Source organism: Podarcis raffonei, chromosome 1 (genome assembly GCF_027172205.1).
Source record: "Podarcis raffonei isolate rPodRaf1 chromosome 1, rPodRaf1.pri, whole genome shotgun sequence".
NCBI lineage: Eukaryota > Metazoa > Chordata > Lepidosauria > Squamata > Lacertidae > Podarcis > Podarcis raffonei.
In genome coordinates this window covers 71769231-71783032 of record NC_070602.1, presented here as the reverse complement: position 1 = coordinate 71783032, position 13802 = coordinate 71769231, and the positions used below count along the sequence as shown (strand labels likewise).

At 46.2% G+C, this 13802-nt stretch overlaps 1 protein-coding gene across 6 annotated transcripts in view; it reads left to right on the top strand.

Moving 5' to 3' along the window:
- The window catches only part of ABCC8 (ATP binding cassette subfamily C member 8), a 71220-nt gene that overhangs the window by 49401 nt on the left and 8017 nt on the right, over positions 1–13802 (top strand). For all 6 annotated transcript variants that reach the window (XM_053392789.1, XM_053392771.1, XM_053392797.1 and 3 more), the window contains 5 exons: positions 1847–1916; positions 3334–3491; positions 3842–3934; positions 6359–6461; positions 7220–7333. In XM_053392789.1, the coding sequence (XP_053248764.1) occupies positions 1847–1916; positions 3334–3491; positions 3842–3934; positions 6359–6461; positions 7220–7333 (538 nt within the window). The remainder of the gene's footprint in view (positions 1–1846; positions 1917–3333; positions 3492–3841; positions 3935–6358; positions 6462–7219; positions 7334–13802) is intronic.

Below are 13802 nucleotides of genomic sequence, written 5' to 3'. Positions count from 1 at the left end.
AAAAAATAATAATAATATATCCCCATCTCAATCCAACTACATATTACACTGCACAAATGTATTACTGTCCTATCATAGAATCATAAAATTATGGCACTGGGAGGAAGCAAAAGGCTAAAAAGATCAGTCACTCCAGTCCCCTACACATGCAATTCATATAATTGTTAGGAGGAAGGAGCTCTAGGTGTATTGTAAGAGATGTTCCTTTAACAATCATAACTTGCCATAGTTGTCTTGTCCAATCTATGTCCGGTCAGTGGTGCATGCTCTCATGGTGGGGCTTTGACATACAAGTGCCCTCAACAGAGTGAGCTCCAAAACTCATTAGGGCCGGGCTGATGCATTTTGAAATATATGAAGTGATAGATATTTCCACAGAGATAGCCAATGTGATGCACTCCAATTGTCAGGGGTGATGAGAATTGTAGTCCAGCAACAACTAGAGGCCACCACACTGTCTACCCCATCTTACCATCTATAGGGAGGGGGGCACCATAACAAGATTTGAAGTAATACACATTACATTAAGAGGGAGTAAGATCATTAACTCTGGAACCTAACATTAGATCCAAGGGTTAATGATCTTACTCCCTCTTTAGATGCTAATGTGTAGTAGCATCTAAAGTCCCACTGAGTCCATTACTTATTCCTGCTGCAACAATCTTCCCATTGACCCTCTCAACAGTCTCCCAATGGACACTGTGGTATTCCGTTCCTTTAAGTCTACTCTACATTGAAGAGTAATCTAATGTTTCACTCTTCAGTTCAGAAAAATAGAGCCTACCATGGCTGTTTGATTACTGTGAGTTTATTTGGAATTGGTTTTAAACTCCTGAGACCTTTTATATCTCAAACAACATATTAAAAGGGATTTTTACTGAACAGATACGCAGATATACAGTTAATATCAGAATATATTCTTGTTTAGATGATGAGTAAATAACATTTCCTTTCTTTCCAAACCCAATAAATGTTTGGCCATCATTTATGTTATGTTAACAAGTCAATGGCCAATTTCCCGTCAAATTCATATCTACCATCCTCAAGGAATACGGTGCCTTTTTACAGACCTGAAAGAGGGAATTGCATCACAGAATTGCACAGAAATCACTAGAGGCCTGATTAGGGTTTTGATTTCTAATTGTAAGGGAACATAGCATGAATAATGAGGAAGAGGCAATTTTTTCTTTGTTTAGTATATTTATTATTTTGTGTTCCTGTTTATACTTAATGAAGAGATAACTGACTTGATGGGCTGTAGCACAAAATGTGGAAAGTAAACGAAATGCTCCCATTCTAGACTATTATGCCTTCTCCCCAACATGCTAAATTTTTGGATGAAGGGAGAATTTAGACGTGCAATTTCCCACCTGCAATCTGAAGTCATATAATCCTCCCATGTGCTTTCCTCTGAATTTGTGGATGGAGTCTTAGAACCATCATACCTTGTCATTTTATAAAACATTAATATCACGCTAAGCTTACACTTTTTCACTTTTTGGTATTCATTTGACCTCCAAATAATTTCTTACTTGTATGCAATTCTTTGTATCTTTGAATAGAAAACACTTTCTCGGTTTAATTGTATCATTCCATTTGTGCAATGAATTGAATCTGATGAGTGATTCATACTTCTATAATATGTGTATATATTTGATAGTAGTTTAATTATCAGGAATTATATAAAGTTTATTTGATAACACAAAATTCTCTCATTCCCCAGTGTTAAACAGAGTTATGTGGAGTTTGGTATTGTTCGTAATCCAGAAATAACTGAAATAGACATTAAATCAGTTTTTAAATTTCTTTCAATGTCAGACTTGGTGGTCTCAATTACCTATTACAGGTTTTTTGAAACAACACCCCTGGGAAGTATCTTGAACAGATTTTCAGCCGATTGTAACACTATTGACCAGGTAGGCACACTAAAAAAAATAGTCACTAAAAGTAAATTCTGATTTCTTCCAGTCACATTCAGTGCAAAATCTAAATGCAAACTATATTTGGACTATAGTTGAACAATATGAATAATGTTGCTATGGAATGATATTGAAGTATTTTATACATTGTAGCAATGCTGTCAGAACGTTTTATATAACTAATATAAATTTCCATGAGGAAATCCTTTAGAATAAATAAAAAAGGAGAACATCTCATTACAAGATAATGTAATTTGATACTAAAAATAAATAAAGAGCCTATCATACCTTCAGGGTCTGAAGAGCTACATCAAAGTACCTTAGCTAAAACTGTGGCTGTTTTTTTTGCATCAGCCCATTTCCATTAGCTTGACAATGACTGGCTTCAGAGGGAACACAAAACCATGGTTTGTGCTAAACTAAGAACCCACACTGTAGCATGAGCTTCCAGGTGTCCAGCAGACAAGCCCTGCTTTTGTTTCCCATGTGCTCAGGACTCCGCTTCAAAAATCACTCCTGCATTCATGGTGAAGCAGCCACAATGGCCCTAACTGTGGCCTGTCAGTTGTCTGTTATTTCAGATATAATAATATGCGAATTCCAGTTTCTTCTAATTTCAAACCACATTTCCAGACCCTGGTTTGTTCCCCCCACACACACACAAAAAACAAACCAAGGTTATCTGGCAGGTTTGAGCTGGAGAAACCATGGTTTCACATTACATCTGAATCCAGGCAATATGTTGCTTACTTGCTTTATACTGAACTGTGCCTCAATCTTCTGCAGGACTTGCTTTCCCATGTGCATGACTCTATTCACCACACTAAGTACCATTGCCCTCATGCAAATTTAACTCAGAAACTGCAACATGTTTATGATCATATTTCACTGTAGGAATAACTTCCCAATATTTCTCTTAAGCAGTTTATCACAAATTTAGAAGTAACAGGCTTCAGTGGCAGCCCTAACTTTGTTCAACCCAGGAATACTGAATGTAGACACAGCAATAATTAATGGCTTATTCATATTAAAATTAGAATGACATTCAATTTTTGAATTTCCTAATGGGCTTTCAGGAGATTCCCAATTGGCAGCCCAGTCCTGTGCTATTAATTGTGCTATTAGTTGTTTAAAAATTCATGCAGACTAGTTTCTGCCTGAGCAATGAAGCTATCCAAAGTCTCATCAAAATCCTACAGTCTTTTTACTGAATATTATAATTATTAAATATTTATTGAATTTTTAAAAACCAAATATCAAACACAAATCTAAAATTAATTATTCAGCACCATACATGGCCTTGTTTTGAAAGAGGGAAGAAAGAGCAAAAGGATCTGTTGATTTCATGGTAGCATTGATTTATTTTCATTGCACTTAATATTTATTGATTTATTCTGTGTGTTTATTTGCTTAGCACATTCCTGCCACCCTGGAGTGCTTGAGCCGTTCTACCCTGCTCTGTTTATCTGCTCTTGCTGTGATTTCGTATGTTACACCTGTGTTTCTCATAGCTCTAGTTCCTCTTGCTGTCATATGCTATTTCATCCAGAAATACTTTAGAGTAGCATCAAGGTAAGCATTTCACAAGTATGTCACAGTGTATGAAAAATGGCTTGTTTATATGTAGGTATATAACTTTGTATTTATGTATATATGAGTCTATATAGAAGTACAAATGGAAAAGATGGCACATCTAGCCCGTGTCTGAATTAATGATTATCATCTTGCTTTTCCTGGTAGCTCTTGCCTTATTTTTACTCTTTAGAAGAGGTACTGTTTTAGGCTTAGACTGCCAGTTTGTTTCCTGGTTAGACTTCTGCATTTTAACAGTTGCATTAACAATAAAATACACAGTAAATAAAGCTTAATTTCTTATCGGGGGGGAAACTGACTGCTTTTTAAAAATAAAACATTGTTTTCAGGGATCTGCAGCAATTGGATGACAGTACCCAGCTCCCATTACTTTCTCATTTTTCAGAGACTGTGGAAGGTCTAACAACTATACGAGCATTCAGGTATTTGTTTTGTTTTTAAGTTGTAAGAGTTTTTCAAAACTGCAAGGAATTTTGTAGTTATGTACTGAATAAACTGCCTCACTCTATTTATGTATGAAGAATTTGGTAACTATAGATAACCACAACAAGCCCCATAAGATTCTAAATAATAGTGTTACTATTTATATTACCATAGTGCTTAAAAGGTACATTATAGAAATGGGTAATATATTTAAGTGCCCGAATGTAGTCTTCCTCTAGTACCTTTAAGAGCACCTTCAACATGGGTGGGCATATATTCATCCATCTCACATCTAAACCCGAACTTCACATATGCCCATGACGTCATTCCACACTATTCCCCTGGTGCAGCGACTATGATGCAATGGTGGAGCACCTGCTTTGTACTTAATAGGTCCCAGCTGCAGCACTGGTATCAGTGCTTTGCCCTGTCGTATGTTCAGCAGTCTTGTTCCCATATCTTGACACAAAAAGAATTGATGGAGAATATGAGCAGGGGGAGCTGTGTGCCACATGGCTCTAGTTTGGAATAAGGGTTGGGGAAGTTGTGCGTACTCTTTCCTAAGCAACTCCTGCCACCTCTGTCCTTTTCATTGCCAAAACTAAATGGCACAAAGTGTCTGTGTCAGTGAATTGCACAAACACCGTTCATCACAGCATTTTTTTGGAAATTATAAAGTTTAGGTCTGGGGTGGAAACCCTCAGACAAGCCTCTCTGTTTAGCCCTTGGGACACTTCCCAGGCAACACTCCTCACCACCCCTGCTCTATTTTTGCTTGAATGTGTCCTTGAAGTATGACAATGCCTCTTGCATTCCTGGATAGATACTGGAGAGTGGTGTCTGTGGGCAGGCAGAAACCACTGACTTTCGCATGGCTCCAATGCAGCCTACTATCCTAAGAGGCACATCCAATGCTCTGCGTACAGATGGTTCCACTGTAGATTGCTCTGCCCATTGTCTGCCCATGGCTGGCATGTGACCTCCATAGGTTGACCATGATAGCATGTCACCTTTCAGCTGAAAAAGGTTCCCCATCCTGACTTAGGAAAAGCAGTCCCAATTAGCACATCAAGATCACTGGTTGTGGGATGTGTTTCCTCTTCTCCCATCTGCAAGCCTTGGTGCCCCAATGCTATAGGAACAAGTAGGCATAAAATGGGAAAGAGCCAAATTAGACATGAAGCAGTACGTTTCCATTTGTTTCAATTTGCACAAGGACACCATCTTACAGTATTTGTGTTGACTTGCACTGTGCCATCATAGCCTGCTAGCTATTTTAAGTTGTATGGAGAGGCTGGGTAGACCATAAGCAGCAAAATTAGTTCTATTTGTATTTTAATTACTATGATTATCATATATTAGTTAGGCTTCTAGAATCAGCTCCTCCTAATTGGCATTCTATACCACTGGGAAAATTAAGTCAACCATGTTCCATTATGTATTTAACTCATGACTTGTGATATATTCCAACCTTCTCCAGTTGAGAAGATAAAAATGTCCTTGTAACCATTAGCACAGGACTCCACAGAGCTTTGCATGAACGAAAACTTCCTTTAATATTGTCTATAAAAGGCAAGCTGACACCTTGAAATTGCTGCCTGGCAGCACAAGCTCAGAATTTAGGCAAGCAAATTGAATTCAAAATAATTGATATACCTCTGACCCAGACAGAAGCGAGCATTTACCAGCTCCTGTGTTTTATTTATTGTCAAGCTATTTCATGTGCTATATTTAGGCACTTCGTTTCAGCTGCCTTACATGCAGCAGAAGTGACATTTGGATTCTAATCTCTCAGCAAAGTATTCAGATCTTGAGTTTCTAAAATTAGCTCTGAAAGAGAACTAAATTAAAGAGCTAGATAGCAAATCCTTGTTCTTCTTGACCCTCATGGCAGGTATTTTCAATTTGATCAAAATAGGCAAGGGGGGAAATGATTATATAATGGCAAATAAATCTTCATAAACTAATCCATTATGTCTATATCTATATACTATTGCTGCTCAGTGAATGACCCTTCTACTTTATTTTATCTAAATTATTCACCATATGTAAATATAGCACTTATTTGCTTATATCTGTGTAACAGTTCAGTAGCAGAGGATTAGAATTTAAATTAATGAACTCACTGTCACTAGTGTAATTTTTTGAACTACTGACAATATTTTGAAAACTTTCAACACACAGTCTTAAAACTTTGTTGTTCTTTGAATTCCCTGTCCTAATCCTCCTTCTAATTGCTGACATGACTATAAATGAAAAGGCTGTTGTTACTTGTGTTTATTCATATAAGATCCACTGCTAGTTCCACAATTCCTTTCAAAAGAATCCCTTATTTTGCATAAGCAAGCCATAAAATATACCTTGCTATTATGAATGGACATTCACACTAACATCTGGGTGTCTCTCATTTCTCTTTTATAAAGGTATGAATCCCGATTTAAACAGAAGCTTCTTGAATATACGGATTCCAACAACATCGCTTCCCTTTTCCTTACAGCTGCCAATCGTTGGCTGGAAGTTCGGATGGCAAGTACATTGTCTGTCATTAAGTTTATATCAATGGCAATAGATGGTTTGCTTTATCATGGGAGTTGCTTAGGATTGCCAGTTTTTCTCTGGTAAAGGCTCCTGTGTCTTTAACAGTTGCATAACAACCAAATTCTCAGTTGCTAAAGCTCAATAGGCAAAGCTTTATTATTATCCTGCTTTCCAGAGAAGTCTTAACTTCTGCTTGTTGCACATCAGTTAAATGGATCAAGACCATTATAAGAAAAACTGACAATCCAAATTTGGCTTTAGTTAATACCATTGCAAATGGTGTATGTAATGCAGAGCTGGGAATCTTTTTCAACCCAATGGCCACAATCTCTCATGGGTATCTTTCCAGGTACTGCATGCCAGTGGTGGGAAGCGCCAAATCCAAAAGGGGGTGGGGCCACAGTCAAAAGTGGGTGGGATCAAAGTGCAACCCCCCCGCACACTCATCCGCATACCATTCACACAAATCCATCCTCACCCCATCAGTATGGACACTCCATTCATGCAAATTTATCCAATTACTCTACAGGGTCGAAGTATTATACAGTACTCACCTCAAGATTATCCTCTATAATTGTCTCAATACTTGGCCTGGTCAAAAGATCCTTTGCTGATTGCCAAATGTTAGAACCTGACCAGCGTCAGTAAATCCAAAAGCCTAGTATTTGATTCTGAAGTTTCAGAAATAGTTAAAATGTTGCTATCTCCTTGTGTGCTATGATGATTTATATTACTTTTTTTTTAAGGAGTATATTGGGGCATGTGTAGTGCTCATTGCAGCTGTTGCTTCAATTACGAAATCTCTCTACGATAACCTCTCTTCGGGTCTTGTAGGCTTGGGATTAACCTATGCACTGATGGTAAGTAAGTATAAGAGGAGAGGCTCCAGTCAGGTGTTAAAGTTGACATTTAGTCTGCATTGGTTTCTGAAAATAGCATAATATAGGCCTAAGCGTTTAGGTGCCTCAAGCTTAACGAACTGGCAGCTGGTGGCCAAACACTGTAACCATAAAAATTAACCGGGGTTAAATTTAAAGTGTATAATATCCCAATAGTTTTATTCCCACTAATAGTTTTATTCATAATAACTGACAGGCATTTGAGTGGCCTAGAAGAGGGGTTTTTAAATGGTCGTCCACGAATAGCCCACTAATAGCTTCATTCAGGTGGTGTGTGGCATGGCTGTAAAAATTAAATTAAAAACCATACAGAATCTAGCACAGCACATTACAATTGCTACAACAGGCAGAAAAAAATATAAAGTGGTCTGTCAAGAACTTCTGCAATTTTGAAGTGGATTGTGGAAGGGTGGGATTTGGGAACTACTGACCTAGAAGACTGGCATAGTAGTCAAGTGTCAGCGCTGCCCCAGGTCCCAGCTCACACAAGACCAACGCTGCTTCTTGCTCAAGTTTAAAAGTCTTTATTGAAGTTCAGTTTCATTTCCAGACGCGCAGCGCGCAACGCTACGTCTATCCATCAGACCGTAGAAGTCCCATCTGAATCTCCTCCCCCCTGACACCAGCTTAAGATTCTAGCCTTACTCCACCTCTTCCTCTGTTCCTTCTTTCTCTGGGTCCTTCTGCTAGTCGGAGTCTCAGCCCTCCTAGATTCCTCTGACGCTGATTCTGCTGACTCTTCTCCCCCCCTCCTTCTGGCTTTAGGACCTGGCTCCCAATCCGGGTCTTCTGCTGTCCCGCGCTCCTCCACATTTGAACTTGGCGCGCGCGCGCAGCCTCCCACTTTCCTTCTGACCGTTACACTTGTGTCACTGCTCCCCCTTTCAGGGAGGCTAGCTGGACCTGGCCTTCCCTCCGTCTCCCCACTCCCCGATGGAGGAGAAGCTGGTCCTGACTCACGTGACTCTTCCCCCCCACTGTGCTCTGGTGGGGGAACTGGCCCTACTCCTCCGCTACTCCTTTGGGACTCCCCTCTGGTTCCTTGTTTATGGATCGTCCCCCCTGGGACTCGCCTCACTCTTACCATAGGCGCCCCCTCCTGGGAATCTTCTGATTCGCTGGAGAAGCTCATGGAATCTCTCGGTCCACTGTCATATTCCCCTACGCTCCCCTCTGATTCCTCTCCTCCGCTCTCTATTTGCTCTCTCCCCTGCTCTTCTGCTCCTGAGCCTCTGACATCCATCCCCCCCTCGAAGCCCCCCCTTCCCCCCTCCCCCTCTTCGGGTGTGGGTTCCAGGTGCTCCAGCGCTGGGGGTGTGAGTGCTGGCTTCCGTTCTCTCCCCCTGGTGTGCAACCGGCCAGCGGGATCAGGCCCCCCCACGATGGGTTCGTCGACGTCGACTTCCTCTGCTTCCATTTCTCTGCTGTCGTGCTCAAAACCAAGATCCTCCCCCCACACGTCCATGTCCACCTCTCCACCCGGTCCCTCGGGTGAGGCTGTGTGCAAGGGCCCCCTCAGCAGTTCCCTGCTCCACCCCACTTCTGGTTGAGTGTCCCACCAATAGGAGCGGTCCGTGGCAAACCCCGAGAGCGACCCCTCCGGGGAGCTCATCCCCGGCGTCGGCTCCTCATCTGAGGAGAAACCCTGGAACGTGCTGGCTGACAGTGTGGGTGTGAAAAGCCAGTCGTCGAAATACTCCGCCGGCATGGGTCTGTGTGGGAAGATTGAATGGAACTCGTCTTTGAGGTAGTGCTCCTCCACGGCGTAGCACGGCACCCACTCGTTGGCGCTGGCTGGAGTACCCTCCCTGGCGAGGAGGTATTCAACTCCCTCTTCCCCCCATCTGGAGTCCAAAATCTGCGTGACCTCGTTGAGTGGCGTCGCCCTCTGTGGTCCCTCCCCTGTTGGCGATGGGCTACGTGGGGCTGGTGCGGTCCCTGGTGCCTGAAACCTGTGGGGTGCCTTGTAAGGCGTGAGCACTGACCTGTGAAAGACTGGGTGCATTCTGGAGCCCTCCGGGAGTGTCAACCGGTAGGCCACTGGATTGATTTGTGCCGCGACCTGGTAAGGTCCCAGCTGCTTGTGTCCTAGCTTCCTCTTAGCTAGCGTTCTGGCCGGCACTGCCTGAGCTGCTAACCAGACCCAGTCCCCTACCTGTATGTCTTCCCCAACCCTCCTGTGCCTGTCTGCCTGCATCTTGTAGGCGTGTTTCGCGAGTTCCAAGTGCCTTCGGAGTTGCTCATGGACCTCCTGTAACTCTGCGGCTAAGTGCTCTGCCCCCCGTGGCTCCCCCTCTGCCTCGGTCTCCAACCCCGGGAAGGTTCTGGGGTGGCGCCCATTGTTGGCGAAGAACGGTGTCACCCCTGTAGACCCGTGCTTCGTGTTGTTGTAGGCAAACTCGGCTAGCGGTAGGTAGTCCACCCAGGTCGAGGGCTGTTGATTGGCGTAGCATCGCAGGTACTGCTGCATGATGGCGTTGACCCTCTCCGCTTGTCCGTTGGTCTGCGGGTGTCGTGCCGACGCTAAGTTGATCTTGACGTTCAGGATGCCCAGCAGCTTCTGCCAGAAGTTCGAGATGAATTGGCGGCCCCGGTCGGACAGGATGGACCGTGGCAGGCCGTGAGCTTTGAATACGTGGTCTATGAACAGCTTGGCGGTCTGTTCCGCTGTGGCCACCTTCGCGCACGGAATGAAATGCGCCATCTTGGTGAAGAGGTCTACGACCACGAGTACCGCTGTTTTGCCGCGCGAACTGGGCAGATCTGTAACAAAGTCCAGGGCCACTTTCTCCCATGGTTTGAGCGGTGTCTGCAGCGGTTCCAGCAGACCCGCCGGCTTCCTGTGTACTGGCTTGGCCCTTTGGCAGGTGTCACACCTGGAAACGTAATCCGCAACTTCTCCCCGCACCTTGGGCCACCAAAAGTCCCTGGTGACTAATTCCGCCGTCTTGTCCTTGCCGAAGTGCCCAGCGCTGGGCGCGTCGTGCAGCTGCTGCAAGACTCTCGCGCGAAGGTCGTCTCCCAGTACGTAGAGAGCCCCTTTGCGGAGGAGTAGTCCGTCGCGTATCTGGAACTCGTCGTCCCTCGCTGTGCCGTTTCGCACCTCCTCCATCTTGGATTGCGCAAACGAATCCGCCTGTAGCGCGCGACGGACGGCGTCCAGGTCCACTGCGGCTGAAGCGCACGCCCACACCTCTGGTGCGAAAATGTGTTTGGCCGCTGCCGGTGCCGCTTCCTCGAGATACTGCGGCTTCCTGGATAGCGCATCCGCCATGACGTTGTTGTCTCCCGGGATGTATTCTATCCGGAAATCGAAATCTGCAAAGAACTCCGCCCAGCGGATGTGTCTCTGGTTCAGGAACTTCGCCGTGCGCCAGTACTCCAGGTTCTTGTGGTCCGTGCGGACCTGCACTGTGTGTCTGGCTCCGACGAGGAAGTGCCGCCACGCCTTGAAGGCTGCATGAATGGCCAGCAACTCCCTGTCCCAGATGGTGTAGTTCTGCTCCGACGTGCTGAGCTTCCTGGAGTAGAATGCGCACGGTCTCCAGTCCCCTTGCGGATCTTGCTGCAACAGGACCGCCCCCACCGCTCTGTCCGAGGCGTCCGTTTCAACCCTCATCGGTTTGCTGGGGTTTACGTGTAGCAGCTGTTCTTCGGACGCGAAGAGACGCTTGAGCCTCCGAAAGGACTGCTCCGCCTGGTCCGTCCAGGTGAACTTCTTCTTCTTGGAGCTGAGGGTGTCCGTGATGGCCGCCGTCTCCTTCGCGAACCCCTTGATGAACTTGCGATAAAAGTTGGCGAAACCGACGAACTTCTGGACCTCCTTCCGGTTGCGCGGGCTCTTCCAGTCCAACACTGAGCGGACCTTGGCGCTGTCCATGGCAAGTCCCTTGTCGGACAGCTTGTAGCCCAGGAAATCCACCTCTGTCGTGTCGAACTGGCACTTCTCCAGTTTGGCGTAAAGTCTGTGCTCCCGTAGTCTCTGCAGGACCTCCTTGACGTCCTCCTCGTGCGCCTCCTGCGAGTCCGAAAAGATCAGGATATCATCTAAGAAGCAGACGCACTTCTTGTAGAGGAGTCCCGCTAGCACGTGGTGCATGAAAGCTTGGAAACAATGGGAGCCATTTTGGAGACCAAACGGCATGACTCTGTATTCATAGGTTCCTAAAGGCGTAAACATGGCTGTCTTCCACTCGTCGCCCTCCCGCATACGTATAAGGTTGTAGGCCCCTCGTAGATCCAACTTGGTGAAGATCCGTCCCTTCCTCACCGTCGCGAGCAGATCGTCAATTTTGGGCATGGGGAATGCTGTGGGCTTTGTCCTGGAATTGATGATTCTATAATCCACTATGATCCTCCGTTCGGGCGTGTCTCTCTTCTTCACGAAAAACACGGACTGCCCCCCACTGCTTTGGATTCCCGGATGAATCCCCGCTTCAAATTGCGATCTATGAACTCCCTGAGTTCTTGCATTTCGTCTTCAGACATAGAGTACAGTCTCCCAGTCGGCAGCGTCGCCCCTGGCAGGAGGTCAATCTTGCAGTCGTAGGGTCTGTGGGGAGGCAGCTTGTCTGCTTCCTTCTCGCAGAAGACTTCCAAAAAGGCCTTGTACTTGTTGGGCACCGCTTGCACCATGCCTAGGTGTAGCTGCGGTGCATCCTCTTGCCCCTCCTCTTCCTGGCAGGTCTGGATGCAGTGCGCTGCGCAGTAGGAAGAGCAGAAGGTCAATTGCCGCTGGTACCACGCTAATGCCGGGCTGTGCCTATCCAGCCAACTCATGCCCAACACTATGGGCGTGTCCGACAGGTGGGTGACGTTGAAACTGATGACTTCACGGTGGTTCCCAATTTGCATCACCAGAGGCGGTGTCTGCTGTACCACCTCTCCTCCCAGTATCTTCCTGCCATCTACCGTGACAACATTTAGGGGCGTCGTGGCTGGCAGGAGTGCTATGCGATGCTGCTTGACGAAGTCCAACCCTACAAAGTCTGCATTGCTACCAGAGTCAATGGTAATAGGGACCTCCAGGGTGAACCCATCGGGCAGCTGGAGCGATGCAGTGAGTTGCACCACTGGTTTGGGTGGGAGGGGGTCTGTGGGCTGCAAAATCTCTGGGGACTGCTTCACTGACTCGCCTGGTTGAGCCCCAGTGCCTCCGTCTCCAACCAGGCTTCGCCGTTTCCCTGCTGCTCTACTCCCTGCTGAATTGCTCCTTTAACAGTTGCTGAGGCTGCAGTGTGCTTCTGGAGCCTCTGGGGACACTCTTTGGCCATGTGCAGTGCACTGTCGCAGATGTAACACTTCCTGCTCCCTCTAGGAGCCTTCGCCTTGACTGCTCCTGGTGTTTGGGCTCTGCTTGCTGTCTGAGCCCTTGCACCTCCGATTTCCATTGGCTCCTCTCCCCTCATCAGCGGAGGCGTGGACTGAGCGCGCTCTGTCTCTCTGGGTAGGAAGGGAGTCGTTCTAACTGACGTGTTTGCTCTTCGCCCCTCCTCCCTGCTCCACGGGCGTTCTTCCAGGCGCACCCCAATTGCGAGCGCCCTTTGGACTACTTCTGTTGTATTTTGGGGTCTCTCCCCCCTGGCCAGCTCATCTTTCACGGCTCCATTCAGCCCCTCCCAGAACAGATCCCTGACGGCAGCTGAGTCCTTCTGCCAGCCCAGCACATTTACTAACCCAAAAAAGCGGGAATGATACTGGCGCACCGTCGCTTTTCCTTGCCGCAATCCATGCATTTCCCTTCTAGCGACATCCACATCCACCGTTGATTTAAAGCAAGCGTCCATGGCTTCAATAAAGGCGCTTGAATCTTTGAGGGCGGGGTCATTTTCGCGTAACAAGGTTCGCAGCCACGACTTAGCTTCCCCATGCAGATGAGTGATTATGAAACCCACTTTCTCCTCCTCATCTCTAAAGTCTTTCCGAAGCAATTTGAGCGCGAAAACTACTTCTGCTCTGAAGTTAGGGTACTGCTGCAGGTTCCCGTCAAAATGGGTCACAATACTCGCCCCCTTTTCCCGAGGCCAACTCCCTCCGGCTTGGCTCCCAGCTGCCCCTCCTTTCCCCATCTGTCCCACCTGGCTTGCAGATCCTGGCAGAGCGCAGCTGTTTCTCCTTCTTTTTTCTTAGACGCAGCCAATTCTGCGTAGAGCGTTGAGACCGCTTCCTGCAGTTGCTTGACTTTCTCCTCTGTAGTCATCTTTGCCTATCTTCGTGAGCTTGCAGAGTTTTTTTTAAGAGTGATGGGACTTACTGTCAGCGCTGCCCCAGGTCCCAGCTCACACAAGACCAACGCTGCTTCTTGCTCAAGTTTAAAAGTCTTTATTGAAGTTCAGTTTCATTTCCAGACGCGCAGCGCGCAACGCTACGTCTATCCATCAGACCGTAGAAGTCCCATCTGAATCTCCTCCCCCCTGACACCAGCTTAAGA